The 19,707-nt window shown below is 31.0% G+C and overlaps 3 protein-coding genes across 12 annotated transcripts in view; 2 read left to right on the top strand and 1 right to left on the bottom strand.

Annotated features, from left to right (window-relative positions):
• Nucleotides 1-19,707, top strand: part of LOC117175110 (T-cell immunomodulatory protein) — a 186,430-nt gene that overhangs the window by 15,383 nt on the left and 151,340 nt on the right. The window lies entirely within an intron of this gene.
• Nucleotides 1,837-17,042, top strand: LOC117175112. Of its 2 annotated transcripts, none has more exons than XM_033364681.1 (3): nucleotides 1,837-1,864; nucleotides 8,224-8,397; nucleotides 16,040-17,042. In XM_033364681.1, exon 3 carries the CDS (start codon nucleotides 16,364-16,366, stop codon nucleotides 16,817-16,819), a length of 456 nt encoding a protein of 151 aa, XP_033220572.1. In that variant the 5' UTR covers nucleotides 1,837-1,864; nucleotides 8,224-8,397; nucleotides 16,040-16,363; the 3' UTR covers nucleotides 16,820-17,042. The 2 variants fall into 2 exon arrangements, with proteins under 2 accessions (XP_033220572.1, XP_033220573.1); XM_033364682.1 differs by having other exon boundaries at nucleotides 1,843-1,864.
• On the bottom strand, nucleotides 18,060-18,440 carry LOC117175610 (uncharacterized mitochondrial protein AtMg00860-like). The gene has a single exon (XM_033365319.1). It carries the CDS (start codon nucleotides 18,438-18,440, stop codon nucleotides 18,060-18,062), a length of 381 nt encoding a protein of 126 aa, XP_033221210.1.

Raw genomic sequence — 19,707 nt, 5'->3', positions numbered from 1 at the left:
GCAATGTATTCGGAGACACGAAGAAGCTGATGAGCTGTTCCGTGACGTTTTCGAAAACCGTGCTGGAAGTCCGGAAGAATGTTGTTTTGCGAAACGACTTCAACAAATCGAGAGAAAATAATGTTTTCGGCTAGTTTACTGAGAGTACAAAGAAGACTGATAGGTCGGAAGCTAGAAGCTGAGCTGAGAGGTTTGCCTGGTTTCGGTAGAAAAATTACAATAGCTTCTTTCCAGGCTGAGGGAAAGTATTGTAATCGCATCATTGCGTTAATAATGTTGCAGATAGCTAGCGATGTGCCGAACAAACGTCCTATTTCACAAACAATTTACCTAAATTATTATCCTATTTGTAATGTTAGAAATTATTTACTAATATATCCCATAATAACCCTAATTTAAACTAACTTGCCTACTTATTCTCGCTTAATTCTAGTTTATCTTAATTGATGAGCGTGTAGACATTTATTTGATGTGTGCACGTTCACCAATTTATGAACTTAATTGCTAACTTTATCATTCGAGCTATTGATCGTTTTAATCAAAAGGGAGATCTTTATATTGGCTTTATTCCATGTCTTAAAAGGATTCATATTTGGACTTGGTCGTGGCCTTCGGTACGAGTCTTTAATAATTAATTTCTGTTCATTAATTTTACAAGAAGGTTGCCGTCGGATCGCGTTTTTCCTTGAGGTGGTTGAGCTCCCCGGTTCTGTTTGCCCATGCGGTGGAAAAGGAAGGATAGAGAGGAGGAGAGGGAAAGAAAAGCATGTAGGGAGAAAAGTAAAGCGCGCGCGTTAGTGTGAGAGAGAAAAACTGAAAGAGGCGTACGTGACTCGGCCCGTCGCTAAGTTGACAGCGTTGGTAAACACGGTCCTTGCACGTGTTTAGCAGGCTGTCGCCACTCAGCCGGGGAGAATTTCCGGCAATTTAGATCCCGTTACTGAAGGCCTGACAATAGGAAGGGTAGGCAAACTCGTCGTTTCGAATCTCGAAAATCAGTTATTTGTCACGTAGGACGTTTCACTCAAGTTTCCTGTTTCAAAACTTCAGTGAAATTTCACGTCGACTAATTTCTTGATTTCCGAGGTTCTCATCTATGCCTGGGATACAACAAAAAATTTAAAGTTATTTCAAAGAATTTTAACGATTTTTTCATATATTCTCGTTGAAAGTGAAACTAGTGTGTTAAAAATTTAGTTTTTTTTTTGGTCAATATCAGTTTAGTTGGAAAAACGTATCCTGTAAATTTAACAATTTTGTGGAAAATTCTTTTTGTTTTTCGTTAAAAATTAATTTTTTATACTACAAATTGAACTATTATATGTTTCACTGAAAAGTGATCTTTTTTAGTTGAAAAATTTTGTATTTGATTGAATGCTCATCTTTCTTGGTAGAAAATTAAACTATGATTAAACATTAATTTTTTATATAGAAAAATAGTATATTAAAAGTTAGTCAACTATTCATTAATATTAATATAATGTTTTATAATTATAATATTAACATTAATATATATATATATATATATATTTAAAATAGTTTATATAATATCCATATCATATACACCTGAAAATCATAATCTCAAAATCAATGCATGTATGAAATTGAAAATCACGTAAAACATCAAAATCGCCAATTTCTTCAATTTCTTTTTTCCGGAGCTTTTAGATCGGCAATCATCGTGCAGCAGAAAACCTGAGAAATCCGAAGTTCGAGTCGTGCATTTTCGGCTTGCACACGAACTTACAGTAGTAATCATACACCTTCTGTTTTGCGGCTCTCAAACGGTAGGTATGGTGGGGGTAAATTTCATCCACGATCTGGCAGCTTTGATAGAAATAGTGAAGTGATGAGCAAGTCTGAAGTGTGTAATGTTCTTGATTATATCATACTTTGCGTGTATTTATAACTTTATATTCCTTATCTTATGATAAAAGTGTGAAATATTGTGTGCAAAAATATTATCGGAACTTAAAGAAACTAATACAAAAATTTTCCGGACTAGAAACTCTAAATACGGCAAAGTTAGGTGGAGGGCTCAGTCGTTAACCTTTGTTTTGTCAAAAAATGCTACATTTCTTAATTTGAGTGAATGTTGAAAGTTATCGCTACTGCTTCTAATGAGAAAGACGTGATTCGTTATGTCTGTCAATTAAAACGCCGTTCGTGTCCTCTATAATAAGTAAATCAAAATTTGTGTATATTTACCATACTGCCGTGCAAACGAAGCTAAGCGTATTTACGTTATAGGCAACTATACGCTGACTTGGAAAATTTGTTTTATCGTGTGACATACATTTTACACATTTAGGGAAATAAACACGCCTGCGTTTAGTGAAATGTTTGAAAACACGTGTTGTGTGTTTGCCGTGTTCGGATCCTGGCGCACCGAATTAAAATTTACGTTCGAAGATAATGCAGTAATTACGAAAGGTTTATTTTTCAGAGTTAGAAATTAAAAATATATAATGTCTGTCATTAAAGTCTGCTAAAGGCGACTTCAAGCCCATCCTACAATTAAAGTCTTAATTAACTTTTATAATAACCCATATACATCGGAACATTCTTACTTCACTTACTTCTTAATTTCCTTGGCTCTTCTTCTGTCTTCTCGTTTTCAACCAAATTTCCCTTTGTCGCCAGTATTTCTTCTTATCCAGATTAATTTGTTGATTCTTCCTTTGCATCAGCATCTTCGAATTCATCATCTGACTCGTAACCAACTGCCATACAAGGCTTGAGCTGTGAAGTATGAGCAGTAGTGATGCCGTCGAGCGATCTTTCCCGATATTGACACGATCCCGAGTTGATCCCAGCCTCCGGTATGGGGTTTGGATCGTGTCGGTTTTAGCTCGACTCGACTTTGGATCGGGAAGTCAAGATATCGGCTCGGGATCGTGTCGGGTTTTCGATCCTCCTTTGGCAGATGTGCTCTTTTCACTTGAACCTAGCGGAGAAGGAAATTCTTCAATGATTTGTCGTTATGGACATAGGAAACACGGGACTAGGCATGCCATCCTAACCTGGGTGAGCGGGGTTGAATCCACGGGAGGGGGGAGAATTTCATGAGTGGAGAGAGCCGCCATCTTACGATGTGCCATTTGATTCTGCGCACGAGCATTTTTGCCGACAAACTGTGCATGAAAATATAAACATGTGGGCGCTGCCATGTTTGTTACGGGACATCAAAAGGTGGTGGACCTCCCCCCTCATTGCATCACCCCCGCAATGGCATGCCTAGTCCCTTGTTTCCTATGTCCATGGTTGACGTCCTTCCTTCCCACCCTGACTCCTCCAAAGCCTGGGTAAACCGGTTAAGACTACAGTGAAAATCCTGAAATATATTTTCGCCGTAGATAGTCGAAAATTTGTACTCAGGCTTAGAATTAAATCATTTGAAACATGCAAGTGCGATTATGCCGATTATAGCAACTGTTTTCAACGTTCATTTAATTTATAAATATTTTTAATGAATAAGAATATATTTTTTAGTATATGGCAACATTGCACTGTTTATTTAAAAGGAACAAATATTACTCAGATATTGAAAAATTAACAGCTTACAGCTGAATTGTCGTAAATAGATTGCATTCTACTGATTCTTCAAAATTTCAGAGTGCAAAATTTTGGAAAAATAGTTGAACTAAAGACAATAAAAGTTGACAAACAGAAGGTATTGTTGGAAGACTCTCGAATTTTCAACCAAGAAAGATGAATTTTCTACCACAAGTAATAAATTTTAAATCCAAAAGACTAATTTTTAACAAAATAGTGAAATTTTCTATTCATTATATGAATTTTTTAGATTTTAGTGATACTTTACTTCCTACAGTTGCATTTACAAACCAAATATCTACGATAAATTCTAAATAAAAACCGCAATAGTTGAATTTTCAATAGAAAATGGAATGGTTAAATTGTTACTTAAAAAAGTAATATTTAACCTGAAAAATATTTTTCAACCAAATATTTAAGCCCCTCAACTAACCAACTGAAATTTTAACCATGTAGTACAACATTCAATTAAATACTTTAATTTTATACATAAGAACTTAAGAAAACTCATATTTCACCAAATACATGAATTTTTAGAGAAAGAGGTAAATTTTCAATCAAGAAGATAAGTTTCCTACCAGAAATGAAACAGTTACATTTACAATTAAAAAACTAATTTTCTACTTCAAAAAGAACGAACTTTAAAAAAATGTTGCATTTGTAATTCGAGAAATACCTTTTCAAATAAAATGATGAACCTTGAATTGCAATAATTACATTTTTAAGGGATTGCTCTTCGTGACCACGTGACCAAACTAGACCCCGGTTATGAGCATTTTTTTTGGTGTTCACTGTGTTCACACGGATTGCTATATCGTGTTTAAAATTTGACAGATTAAATAAAAAGCACTAAAGAACGTTTGTATACATCAATATGTTTATAGTTTTAAAGAAAGTTTATTTATAAATAGATGAAATAGGATATTACCATTCGAGTTATAGCACTTTGCAGATAATTTTTGGTTTGATGCATTTCGGATTTTTTGGTTCGCGTATATTGAGCACTGACGCCAATTTTGGACTAAATCTTTAAACTAAAAAAAAAATTCATTCATGGAATAAAATTTGCACTTTCGTTGCAAATCAACAAATAAGTATCTACACACGCGTAACCTATCATTATTTTTGGAGCATTTTTAGCAATTTCTAGCGAAGAAAAAAAGAAACTTTGAACGTCGATAAAATAGAGATCACGTGACTAAGTTCGTTTATGAAATTTTTGTGTAAAATGAATTTCACTTTTTTTGGTCCTAAAAATAAAAGATAAATTTCACATTGGAGACATAGCAACACCAGAAATGTGATCAAATTTACTCTTCAGAGTCTTCCAACCAACTACCATAATGCTTGACGTCTTATTTTTGACGTTGTATCGGTCAGTTGATAACTATTGTTGACAATGACCCAACCGGCGGGGCTCAGCGTTGGACTTGCCTTGTCTTTCGCTCCCGGGCGAAATTTTATTATTATTGGTTTGGTATAACTTAGAATTGTTTCGCACCAGTACAAAAAATCCACAAGAATATATAACCATTAGAAAATTTTAATTATTTTCTGAAGATGAACATTTCTCAAGATGGCACTTGGACGGATATTTGAGTATCACATTCTAAGATGTTCCTCGATTTTTTTTTAATTGAGGCATCTACTTTATCGACGTTAAAAGTTTTTTCCCTATTCCTATAGAATTTCAATAGAAAACTTTCTTGGTAATTATAAACAATTTGATATATACAAACGTTCCTTACTCCTTTGGGTATAACTTCCTAAATCCTGAACACGATATCTCAATCTGTGTGAGAAATTGCTAAAAATGCTCAAAAAATAATGATAGGTTACGTGTATGCAGATACTTATTTGTTGATTTGCAATGAATGTGAAAATTGTATTGCTGAAATTAATTTTTTTAAAGATTTAGATGATTTAGTCCAAAATTGGTGTCAGTGCTCAATATGCGCGAACCAAAATATCCGAAATGCATCAAACCAAAAATTATCTACAAAGTGCTATAACTCGAATGGTAATATCCTATTTCATCCATTTATAAATAAGCTTTCTTTAAAATTACAAACATATTGGTGTATACAAACGTTCTTTAGTGCTTTTTATTTAACCTGTCAAATTTTAAACACGATAACCTACCGAAAAGAATCTTTGAGTATATACTAAAAATTCTTTAGGTCAAAGAAGCTCAGAGAAATTCTCCGCAGGCACTCAGGTAGATATTTTTAAAGATCCAGGAAGCTCGTTTAAATGGTCTGAAGGCTTTAAAATATATCCTTTCCGAAATTGAAATAAGAATACGATCATAAATAACAAGCAGAGAGGCTATCTCAATAGAGTAGCCGACACTCAAGGGTCCTTTGTTAAGCTTTCGAATTAAAATTTAGAAGTAGATTTTTTTTAATTTCATAGTTAACAGCCTAAAACATAATTATTCGGAATATACGGGTTTCGGTGACTTCAAATATCTAACTTTTTTTCTTTAATGCTTAAAATTGGAATTAATAGAACGTTTCTCGTAAATGGAATGAGATACGCCAAAAAAGACAACATTTTTGAATTCAACTAGAAAATTGTCTATCAGTATATAAGTTATAATTATAAGTAAGTATAATGAGAAAATTCATCGATTAAAAAAAAAGTGTTAATAATTTGAAGAGAAATTTAAAAAGGGAGAGCGGATTAGCCACGACCAACTACTGTAAATAACGCTACCCGCCCGGTACGTGACGAATACAAAAGGAACATTATATTACTGTCGCACCACTCTTAAAAAGACCACGAAAAGGATCTTTGAAAGGACACGAATCTCGAAAACTATCTCCGAGACTATTTTGTTTCAAATCGACTTTGTTTATAGACTCAAATGGGCCAGGCTATTTCGCTAAAGAAAACTCACAGATTTCTTTCGGTAGGATATCTCGGTAGGTGGTCACGAAGAACATGCCCTTAAATATAAAATAATATTTCAACAAAGAAGAACGTTTTTTTTTTTAAATTAATAGTTGAATTTGTGAAAAATAAAATGAACTTACAACAATTTACCTTAACTTTAAAACAAGGAGTTGAATTTTCAACCAAGACACTTAATTTTACACAAAAAAGAAAAAATTTTCAGAAACGATATGAATTATCAAAAATAAAGTTAAATTCGTAACGAATTTTTATTCGAAAATCAAAAAGTTCAATATGTTAGAAACATTATTTCACCAAAAAAATGAATCATGAAGAGAATAGTTTCAATTTTCAAACAGAAAAAGTAATTTTTATTTAATTATATAGTTGAATTTTAAACTGAAATAGATACATTTGCAACTAGAAACCTGCAGTTAACTTTTCATTTGAGAAAATTAATTTTCAAACGATAAAACGTGTTTTCAAGAATGTAGTTAAATTTTCAACAAAAAAATCAATTTCTAAACCAAGGTAGTTGAAATTTCCAATGAAGAAACAAACTTTTGCATTCAATGATGACTCTTTAACGTGAATACTTGAATGTTCAGTTATAAAACACATTTCTACCTCAAATAAACGGGGTTTCAAACAAATAGTTACATGTTTTATCAATATTATTTTTATTATTTATAAGAATTATTTTTGACAGAATACTTCACTGATTATTGTTCTCTTGCCCTTGTTTTTTTACAAAAAATCAAATTTTTATCAACAAATGATACTTTATTTCCCAGGGAAAATATGATTTCTAATTGGAAAAAAACTAAAAACTCGAGTTTTCAGCAATATAGTTCAACTTCCAACCCAACTTCTGTCAACTAAACTCTAGAATTTTCGAACAGAAACATGAATTTCCAACCTAGTATTTATATTTTTAATTTCACTGAAAAAGGTAAATTTTCAATTCAAAACGGAATAGTTTAAATTTTAGTTTCAAAAATTAATTTACGACTACACAGGTAAATTAAAATAGTTCCATTCTCTGAAATGTTCTATTTATACACATTTATTTGATTTTACAGTACGTGTAAGTGCTCTAGCGTTTAAATAAAAGAATTCCTAATGAGAGATGTGTTGAACTTTCATTTTGAACGCTTAAAATTTAAAACTTTTCTACTGTCAATATTTGTTTAGTTTGCTTTGCACTTTACAGCTTACTTTGCATTACTTCAAATGAAAAGAACTTTCATCTTCAGAAGACAGAAGTTCCAATTTCCAACTGCAATGAGCATGAACAATGTTTTTGGACCAACAAAGAAAATAATAAAAATGACCTGGACTTTTTGCTTACTGTTTAATTTTTAATTAACGAAGTGCGAAAAAAATGTCCTGTAAGTTTGAATTTCTTGAAAATGGTGCAAAATAATACGACATGCTTGACGCCTTGACCTGGTGACTATCTGACTAGTTTATTTCAAAATTTACTTATTTCGCGTCGTTAAACGGTGAATCAGAGACCGTAGCGTACCTCGTAAATGCAAAATTTACAGTACCTTCCGTCATAAGCTTTCAGTCAGTTTTTGACAGTCTCTCACAACATTTGGTTCGGAAATGATCTTTTTGTCGAGAACCAAAAATTCTGAAATGGCACAAACACCGCGAAATACTCCTCGAAATTCACCGCGGAGAAATAGAAACATCCCATACGTCGCGAAAAAAAGGGTTGCAGTAGTCGTCGTCAAAACAAAAAATTTGAGTCATTTATTTCAGTTTGTGTGGTCCACGAATGAGAGTGTGAACAAAAAAGTTGCAGTATGTCTTCTATGCAAATCCAGAGGATTAGAGAAAGAAATCAAAATGGCTGACTCCGACACCTCTGGATTGAAGAAGCATCTACTTAAGGAACATCCCACAGAATATGAAGTGACATATTTGCAATCAAAGGTAAGTCATTTTTTATACTATCTTATTATCTTCGTTAAAAAAAGTGACTTCTTAGCTATCAACCAAAAATGTAATAGTTTTATTTTCAACCAAAAAGATGCATTTTCAACAAAAATTAAGAATATTGAACTAGAATGATTAAATATTCAACCGAAAATAAAAATAAAACCATGAATACTTAACCTGAATATGTACTTGAATTTTCAACCAAAAAGATGAAGTATTAAGCAAGAGGATTAATTTTTAAACAATATAATTATTTTTCTACCAAAAAATACGATTTTTCAACAAAATGCATGATTTTCTAACGGAATATTTTAATTTTGAACTGAAAAAGATCAATTTTTCACCAAACATGGAATGGCTAAACTCACAGTCAAAATAATTTTCAACTAAACTAATGAATTTTCAATTGCAATATTGAACTTTCAACTAGAAAGGAGGTTCACTTTGTACAAAGAAGACGATTTTTCAACTAAACAGTTGAATTTTCAACTAAAAATTATCAATAAGAAAGCTCATTTTTCAACCAAAAGGAAATAGTTAAACATTCCGTTAAAAAAAATTAATTTCCCGCAAAAAAACAAATATTCAAATAAAGTGAGTAATTTTAAATGAAAACGATGAATATTCAACTGGAAATACGTGAATTTTCAACCAAGAAGGTGAATTTTGAAGTCAACTAATGAATCTTGAATCTTCAACTTAAATGAGAAAATATTCAATGTGAATAGTTACATGTTAAGTTAAAAATAATTTATTTTTTCAACAAAAAAAGCTTTATTTAACTGGAATAGTTAGATTTTTCAACCAAAAAATTAAATAATTAACTTTTTACTGCAGAAATGAATGTTCAATCAAAGAAACGAAATTTCACCTACAAATTATGGAATATTTAACTGGAATAATATTTACATTTTCAGTTAGAGAATAAAGTCATTTTAAAACCAAAAAGAAATAAATGTGGAACAAAATAGCTAAATTTTTACAAAAAATTCCTTTTAATAAAAAAAAAACTTTTCAATCAATTAGCTCACATTTTTATTAAAGAAATGAATTTTTAATCAAAATGATGAATCTTGAATCAAAAAAATTAATTTTTAGAAAAAAGTTCAATTTTCGGACAAGAAATTTTATTTCAAACCTAACAGATGAATTTTAAACAAACGATGGCAACTATTAAACTGTAATCCTGGAATTTTTAACCGAAAAGCAGAATTTTTCAACAGAACAAATTTTTATAAAAACTATTGATCGAATAGAATTGAGTGAATTTAGAAGAATTCTGGCGAATTTAACAAATTCAGGATAAATTAGTAAGATTTCAGGGTGAATTACAAATGAATTCAAAAAATCTTTTAAAATCTCTTTAAATTTTGGAAATTGTAAAACCTTTTACTTTTTTTGGCTTTGAAATTCTTCAAAATATTATAAAATGTTAAGTTTTATGAAATCTGTTATTTCCTTATATTAAACATTTGGAGACCTTAATCGCTTAAAGTTTTAAATCTTTAAAAATATCCTCAAATATTCCAAATTCTTTGTAATTGCTTTAAATATTTTTTTAAATCTTGAAAATTACTTGCAACATTTAAAAATGGCTAAACTCCTTTAAATTTGTTGGAATCACTTTCAATTATTAAATAAAAAATTTTATTAACATTTTTCTAAGTATCCTAAAATCTTTAAAATTCTTTAAACCTTTCGGTTCAAGTCTTTTAACTTTCGTAAAAGTGTACACACTGTGTGAAATCCCTTGAAATTTCTTGAAAAATGCTTTGGAATATTCTAAAATAGTCTGAAATATTTCAAAACCTTTGAATCCCCATTAAATTACTGAAATAAAACGAAAATTCCTTTGAATATTTGTAAATACCTCTAAATACTACACACCCTTTTAAGTCTTCTAAAATGTCTGTAAAATTTTGTAAGCTCTTAAGAAAGCCTTGGAATCTTTCTAAATACCTTAAAATATCACAAATTCTTTGAAATCACATTAAAATTATTGAAACCTTTGAAATCCGAATTCAATTACTGACAAATTGAAATTTCTTGCAATCAGTTAAAATACGCTCAAATATTGCACAGCTCTTGAAAAATCCTTAAAATTTGTTAAAATACCCTCAAATATTCCAAATACTTTGCTAACGTTTTGAATATCTTTAAAAATCATGATAATTACTTGCAACATTTAAGTACTACAATCTCTTAAAATATTACCTCCACGAAAATTTATTTATATCCCTTAAAACCATGAAAATGTCTAGCAATTTATTGAAATTTTTAATCTTTCGAAAATGCCTTAAAATCTTTTAAAATTTCCTACAATATTTAAAATTTTAGAAATACTTAGGAATATTTTAAAGGCTTTGTAAATTTCTTGGAATTTTTCAAATTTTAAATTATTAAGGATACCAATTAAATATTTTAAATACCCTTAAATCCCTTTATATCTCTTGCAATTTGTTAAAGCTCTTAAAAAAACTTAAATTTTTTTAAATGTTGTAAAATCTTTTAAATCTTGTAAATCCACAAAAATTTCTGAAATCAATTGAAAATTCCTTAGAATATTGACTTTGTTTTAAAACAGTGAATTATATTTTATCCACATAAATAAAACATCAATTGAAAATATAATCATTTTCCGCAGTGGTTTGTTTGCGATTCAATGGTATTACTACATCATTTGGGTTAAAAAAATGTTTTTAATAATCGGCTTTAGTCCAATGAATCACAAAATGTACGCATAGTATCATAATGGAGTACCTAATTTTTATTGAACCGTATATGTTTTTGTGATTTTCCAAAAAATTTGATCGAAAATTTTTTTTTCAAAAATTTACCATCGAAATTTTTACGATAAGATATTTTGTTGTTTTTATTCAAGCCTATAACGCGGGGTCGAAAAAAAATTTGCTTGGACATTTTTTTTCTTTATAATTTTGAGATCTAAACTTTTACAAAAACAAATTTAGTTTCTTTCATTGAAGCCTGTAACGTTTTCTGGGAGAAAAAATTTGTTTTATAAAACTTTCCAAATTTTCGATCGAAATTTTTACAATAACAAATTGACTTGTTTTTATTAAAGCCTGTAACGCCTATAAAGCGGTGAGGGGGAAATTTCTCGAATAAGATTTTGTTTATACTTTTAAAAACACATGCAGAGTTTCTGAAATTGTGTCACTCATAATTAATTCATTAAGCAAGGTTAGAGAAACATTTGCATCTATTAAACCATGAACCGTTATGAATGTACAGCATTATAAACAAATGATTTTTCAACAAAATTTACATATTTGCACAGAGTTCCCTCCGAATTTATAATTCAGAAAAATTTAAAACTTCAACGAGTGTCATTATATTGCTTCAGATTGTATTCGCAAGCTTTGTCTGACCCTTATCGTTTCAAACTATTGTTGTTAATAAAAACGCTCAATTAAGAAAATCAATTTTTTCGACTTTTTTTTAATATTCCATGGCATAAAATAAAACTGTTCACTCTCCTAAGATAATTATATTCTTTATGGTAAAATTAAGGATATGAAAAAGGTGATCGCTAATAACTTAAAAATGGTGGCTTTCAGGGGAGGGTGTGTGTATAGAAAATATATTCTTTATAAGGACATAAATAAGTAATGTCTGGTCGTACACTAAAATATCACAAGTTTCGTCTCTTTATCTGTGGTATAGATCAATGACAAATATACGTCAAATTAAAGTAAATACTACATCCCAATAACGAGAAAACAATTGATATTTAATTTTGGGTTCATTTAAGCGCAGGTTTTTTCTGAAATATATTGATATTTATGTTGAATAGATATTTGTCGCTCGTAAACAAAAATCGTACACTAGTAATTTTACTGGCTGTGGCAAAAACTCTCCACCCAGTTTCCCGATGTGACGAAATCTTAACCTAATTTATTTGATCAAAAGCCGATCAATATTACAAAATTAAATCTGATAATTGATACTCTCTTCCAAAAACAAAAGGACTAATTTGCTATAAAACAGAAGGAGTTTTAATCCAAAAAATAAGAATTTTCAAAAAAGTTAATTATCAATCAAGCAGTTGAATTTTCAATTCAAGCAGACGAATTTTTTGCAAAAAAAGTTAAATTTCCAACCAAAAAGTTAATTTTTAAACTAGCAGTTTAATTTTGTACCAAAATAATTGAATTTAACGAAAAAGAACGATCTAAAAAAATATTAAATTTTAAGCCAAGAGATGAGACTTAAAAAAAAACAAAAGATTTTAAACAAAGTGGTTTAACTTTCAACCTAAAAATATAATCTTTAATAAATTACATAGTAATAATAAGTCATATATAATACATTACATAAATTTCCAATGGAGTAGCTGTATTTTTAAACTAAAAAACATCAATGTTTAAACTAAGAAAGATCAATTTTAAACCAAAAACGAAACAATTACATTTTCTTTCAAAAAATTTATTTTCAATTTCAGAAAACCATTTTTCTACAAAACAGTTGATTTTTATACTACATTGTAGAATTTTGAAGCCAAGAACACAATTTTTCACAAAAGAGTTAAATTTTTAACCGAAAATTTAAACTTTAAAGAAAAAACTTGATTATCAACAGAACGGTTGGATTTTCAATAATTCTGTTACATATTCAGTTTAAAAAAATTAATTAAAAAAGACAATGTTTCGAAAAAACAGATGAATTTTGAATAACAAAAAGATCAAATTCAAACGAAAGATAGATTAGTGCAATGTTTATGATACTTCGAAATGAAGAGAATTAAATTTCTACCAAAAAAACTAATTACCAAATAGAAAAGATAAATTTTCAACAAAAAATAAAAAAAGTTTATTTTTTGTTAAATAAAAAACTAATTTAGGCAAAAAATAGCGCATTTTGACAAAATAGTCAAACTTTCAAACAAAAACCTTTTTGCCAACAGTATTTTAGAAAGTAGCGCAACTTTTTTCAGTTTAATTTCAACAAAACAGTAAATTTTCAGGTTAAAATTTGTAAGTTAAAAAAAAACAATTTTTAACAAAGTGTTTCAAGCTCTGACCAAGTAATTTAATTTTCTATCTAAAACATGAATTTACAACGAATAATATATGTGGGTATTCATGGAAGGTTATAATAGGTTCTGTCTTGCTAGAGAGAAGAGAATGTGTAAACTGTGCGGGAAAGGGAATGCAAAAGTTGAGCACTGGTTGGAGGAGTGTGAAGAGGTGGAAAGGAGTGAGATAAGCATAGAGGTATTGTTGTATGAAAGAGGGGGACAGAAGGGCAGTAGCATGGGTGAAGGGGGTGTTGGGTAAGATGGAGAAAAAGAGGAATGGAGCAGGAAAGATTGTAAATAGGAGAGGAAGTGGATGTAAGAAAAATGTAAATATTTTAAATAGTAGTTAAGTATTAGGTGTTAGCGGTAGAGACAGAGGCTAATAATGCGAGACATAGCGATAAAAGAGCGAAACGCGTGCGTGGCGAGGCGAAACGGGGAAGGTTAGGGTATAGAAACGAGCGGATTAGCTATAAGGTGTGGATGGATGGTACTTTGTAAGAAATAATGTAAGAAAATTTTGTAAAAAAGATGGAAGTGTAAGCAAGTCAACTTTTTAAGGCCGAAAAATAAACATTTATCTATCTATCTACCATCTAGTATATGTGGATATTTCAATTAAAACAAAGTTAAATTTTAAATAAAAAAACAGTTCAATTGAACTAAAAAGATGATTTTTTAAGAAAAGTTAAATCCTCAACCAAAGAAGATTAATTTTCAAGCAAACAGTTGCATTTTTATTCAAAACAGTCGAAAAATATTACAATAATACGAAACCTACGAGAAACAAATATGAGTTTACTTCGCGAATCCTTTAAGACAAAAAATGAATTTTCTGTACAAAAATTGAATTTTCAACCCAAAGGTAATAATTGTAAGCAAATAATTATTTCTGAACAAAATAGTTAAATTATTAAACAAAGAGATAAACCTTTAATAATAAAAAAATCATAATTTGAACAAAGTCTTTGGACTTTTACCCACGCAGTTGCATTTTCAATTTAAAAAAGATTTATTTTTAAAAGTCTAAGTTTTATTATAAACAGTTTTCTTAAGAAAGAAAATTACTTTTTAAAAAATTTCTCAATGAAAATTTTCAAACAAAATACTTGAATTCTCAAGTGTTGAAAATCATTTTTCAACCAAACAGTTGCATTTTATCCGAGAAAAATGAAATGCTTTCTAAAATAGATGAATTTGTAGATTAAAAAGACAAATTAAAAAAAAGTTGAAATTTCATTTTAAACAAATTTCAGTGGACTTTCAACAGGAGCACATATCATTTAAACAGGAAATAAATTTCCAACAAAATGGTTTAATTAAAACAAAAAAAACGTTCAATTTACAACAAAACAGTTGAATTAAAAAAAAAGTTAAATATTCGACCAAAAAGGATGACATTATAGATATTATTTAATTTTTAACCAAAAAGTTGCATTTTTGAAAAAGAAAGATACAATTTCTATTAAAATAGATGAATTTTTTAAATTGAAGACAAATTTTCAAAAAATAGTTGCCTTTTCATCTAAAAAAAGATTTCAGTTAACTTTTCAAAATAAAAAAAGACGATTTTTCGACCGAACGGTGGAATTTTCGACCAAAAAGTATTACTTTTTAATCAAATTTTTGAATTATTAACCAAACAATTGCATTTAAAGAAATGCAATTTTAATTTAAATACATTAATTTTTAATTAAAAAAGAAGATTTTTCAGTAAATAGTTCCATTTTCATGTAATAAAAAGATAAATAATTAATTAAAAACGAGACAGTTGAATTTTCAACCAAAAAGGATGACTTTTCAAGAAAGTTGTTAAATTTTCAAATGCATGAGATTAATTATATTAATAGTTTTTTTAAATAATTATTATTTATTATTTCATTAAAATTTTTATTACATTGATCAAAATGCGTCCCTTTTGTCCAAAAAAATCATGTACAAAGTTGTAAATAAAATGGTTTGCTTGATAATTAATTTTATATTTTGAAAATTCAACTATTTTATTAAAAATTCATCCATTTAACTCGTCTTTTCAAATAAAAAATTCCTCTGTTTTGTCACATTTTGTCACATTTGTTACATAAATAAATAATCTCTCGTCGTACACATAAATATCACAATAGTTTAAAGTTTTATTTTGTTTCATAGATAAATAAAAAAGAATAAGAAAAAATCGATTTTTTTAATTGAGTGTTTTTGTTAATGACAATAGTTATAAACAATGAGGGTCAGATATCAAAAACGCTACCTAAGATAATTACATTCTTTATGGTCAAATAAAGGATATAAAAAAGTTAATCGCTAAAAACTTGAAAATTGTGACTTTCAGGGGAAGGTGTGTTTATAAAAAATATATTGTTTATAAGGACATGAATAAATAATGGCTCGCCGTACGAGAAATGTCAAGAGAGTAAAAAGTTTAATCATGTGTCAAGGACTGATAAAAAAATTGAAGTCAATTCTGGTAATTGAGGGTCATTGTTTATGTCAATTGATATAAACAATTTAGTAATAGAAATTATGAGAACTATAAAAAAAATATTTTATGACGATTAAATGTGCCAGAAGCCAAATTTGATATATATGATACTTTTCCAGAGCACGCAGCAGACGGACGAAATTTCATTCAGCCAAGAAGAGTTTCATAAGAAGCTGGTCGAATGGTTAGCGAAGAAGTACTTGCCCTTCAATTTCTTCGATGACGCATTTACTCATAACATTTTTAAATCTTTAAACCAAGATACAGTTTTGTAGAAGAGAACTGCTATGAGGGACAAAGTACTTCAACGGTTTGAAATTATGCAGCAAGCAGTGAAGTAAATTTTATCCGGAATAAAATCAAAACTGTCCTTCACCATCGACGGCTGGACTTCCATCGACAACAGATCCTTTTACGGTATCACCGTGCACTTCATTTACGAAATGTGGACACTACATTCCATGGTCCTCGATTTCATCCCATTTGCTGGTAAGCATTTAGGCAGAGACATCGTAGAGTTGGTCATGAAATGTTTAGAGGACTATGGACTTTGTGGAAAGGTGCAGAGTATCACAGTGGACAATACTGCTGCGAATACCACCTTGATGTCCCAGCTTTCACACCTCCTGCAATCAGTCCACGGGGAAAATTTTGATTCCATTGATCAGTATTTTCGATGCTTTGCTCACATCCTCAACCTTGGCGTACAGGCATTACTGGAAGTGATTGGAGAAGGCGCAAAAGCTGCCGACCTCAACGATGGAAGAAATGATAATGATACTGAAGACACCAGTGACGCAGAAGATGAAGAAGTTGCTAGGGAACAGCTGGTCATTAACAGGCTAAGGGCTTTCTTTAAAAAAATCAGAGCATCTGAACAGCTAACGGAAAAATTTTAATTAGTTTGCCACACGTGTGGTCTTGAACACTTGGCAACAATTTTAGTTGTGTGTACTCGATGGAACTCAACTTTTGCTATGATTAAAGTTGCACTGAGATTGGAGAAAGCGATAAAATTGTTCTGCACCTGCAACAACTACCACCGTTTAAATCTGGGCGAAGCTGATTGGAAAATATGCTTAGTGTAGATTATTTGTTATTAAAATCTGCTATTAACAATAACCTTCGAAAGTTAACATTTTTTTTCTTATACCGCTTTGCATTGAATCAAAGTGATCTGAAGTATAAAAACAATTGTTTTTACGGGAATGAAACATGAAATGCAAAAATTCAACACTTTTCGCTATTCGCATTAAGATAAAAATTAAATAAACCAAAAAAAATAACAAATCCACTCTCAACTTCTTCTAGAAAATTTGGTCCTGAATTTTCAAAAAAAAAAAAACAAATCCAAAATCGGTGCATTATAGCGTTGTATACATAATTTTGTACCTCGTTTTTCATTTCACTCTACTGCGAATGGTCAAATGGTCTCTACCTAGAGGGAATGGAATTAAGCTCTCGAGGTTTCCCTCCTGCTGGCTATTTCGTTAAAATACGTTTTGGACACATGGATATGGGACGTCTCACATACCCTTTTAACCTTGGAAACCAGAAATATCTCAAAATTTCAGATACAGTTCTGTCAACAGAAAAATGTCCACGCAGATCATGACAACGAAGCACGATAAACTTGCTCATGGATTTAGGAATCACCATTCTTCAGTGTTCTGTTTGCGCTGACCCTTGCACTTGATAAATAAGCTGCTTAACCGTCTTATATCCTACCGCTCTATTTTTCTCTCGAACAGTTTGGTCTTTCGGGGTTTTAAAAAGAATTAACGCTAATACCTTTAATTTTGGATCTGGAGCCTGCATCGCTTATCCAAATTCTTCCTTAGTCAAAGAAATATAGACCATTCTTTGATCCACAACTTCCTCCCACGTGTCCTTTGCTTCAATTACTGGCGCCTTGCTCAGAGCATCTACATGTGCCATCCGTATACCTGTTCTGTGGCGTATTTTCATTGGATACTCCTGCAGAAACTCGGCCCATCTGGCGATCTGAGGATTTTTTGTCCTATTTGCATGCAAATATACCAAATCTTAGCAATCCATAATGACTGTGAATTTAATGTCAGTCAAAAATGATCCTAATCTATCAACAGCCCAGACTATCGTCATGAGCTCCAGTTTACTTTAATGGTAATTGTGCTCTACTTCTGTACTCTTCTTATTCACTGCGTAAATTATGTGCATATCATCGTTTTCATCTTTCTGTAACAGCATTGCACTTAAGCCTTCAGCGCTGGCGTCCGCATGAAGTTCTGTTTCTGCCTTTAGGTTATCCAACGCGAGAATAGGTTCTTTACACAAGGCATTTCGCAGATCCTCAAATGCTTTTTGTTCGTAGATCCATTGAAATTTTGTATACAATTTTAGCAGTCTTGTCAGTGGCTCCGCCTTCAAGGCATATCTTATAATGTATCTTCGGAATGCACCTGTCAATCCCAGAAGCTGTCTCACTTCGTGAACATTCTTTGGAACCAGAAATCTCTTTACTACATCCACCTTAGTCATGACCGGTCGTTGTCCTTCAGCAGAAATTCGATGTCCAAGATACTTACTTCAGGAACACCAAATATACACTTCTTTGGATTTAAGGTTAATCACGTACTTTCTAATGCTTGTAATATCAACTCTAATCGTCTTGAAAGGTGATCCAATATAAGCAGGAATGATCACATAATCCACTTCGAATAATGCGACTTTGGTAGATTCCCGAAAATTTGGTTTATGGTACGTCCAAATTCAAATGGAGCGTTCTTCAAGCCGAAGGACATCCTTGTCAACTCTCCAGAATCCTCTGGTGTCACACACGCTCTCTTTTCTCTGGCTTCTCTACTTAAAGGGACCTGATGGTATGCAGGAGCTAAATGTAAAGTAGAAAACATTGTGGCTCCCGATAATTCCTGGATCTGGTCGTCTATGTTAGGAAAAGAGTAGCTCTGCTTCAAAATTTGAGCATTGAGTCTCCTAGAGTCTATCATTATCCTAGGCTCTCCATTCTTCTTTTTGATTATCATGGCTGGGCTGGCGTATGGTAACTTCGCATCTTGAACGAGACCCACTCTCTTTTATTCGTCGAGCATGTTTTTCAACTGATCTCTTCCTGTTTTTGTTGCGCGGTATGGTGCTAAATTTACCAGCTTATCTCCCTGCAGTTCTCGTATCTCCATTTCCATCAAGTAGGTGCATCCTAGTTTTTCTAAATTCGAAGACCAACATGTTCGATATTTATTAGCCAGATTATGAAGTTCAAGTTCCTGATCTTTCGAGATATTTTCTAATTCAGCATTCTCTTCTCCAGAGATTCTCGCTCAGGTTTGAGTCTTTGAATAGATTCAGTATTTACTATATCCCGTGCAATTGTTTCCCCTAACTTCGTTGCGGTCTCCTCCTTCCCATAGTTGTTCATCAATACCTCAATCAGGGTGTCTAGCGGACCGGGCAAACCTCGGGAATTTTATTTTTGACCGGGAGTTTTTTGTATTTTCTCGAAAAATCGACTTTTTCTATCTTATCTTTTTTTTTATTCCATTTTTACTTATCTACAGTCACAAGGTTCCTTCTTATGCTTATCCTATGTGCCGATTTTCGCCACAAGTTTGTAAATGTCGCATTGTCGATGTTTGGCTGTTTTCAAAACAAGATTATACCGGCATCTGGCCAAGATTCTGAGTTTAATCGTTTACGTTTGTTAGAAAATAGATTATTCTAAATTTTTAGTGCAACTTTTAATGATTAGATAATTAATTAATAAAATACAGTGCACAAATATTTTTGG

This window comes from Belonocnema kinseyi, chromosome 6, assembly GCF_010883055.1.
Source record: "Belonocnema kinseyi isolate 2016_QV_RU_SX_M_011 chromosome 6, B_treatae_v1, whole genome shotgun sequence".
Classification (NCBI taxonomy): Eukaryota; Metazoa; Arthropoda; class Insecta; order Hymenoptera; family Cynipidae; genus Belonocnema; species Belonocnema kinseyi.
This window is presented reverse-complemented; position numbering and strand designations above follow the sequence as displayed.

Excerpts from the sequence above, each read along its gene's own strand:
- LOC117175112 (XM_033364681.1), top strand. The coding sequence starts at position 16,364 with ATGTGGACACTACATTCCATGGTCCTCGATTTCATCCCATTTGCTGGT.
- LOC117175610 (XM_033365319.1), bottom strand. The coding sequence starts at position 18,440 with ATGACTAAGGTGGATGTAGTAAAGAGATTTCTGGTTCCAAAGAATGTT.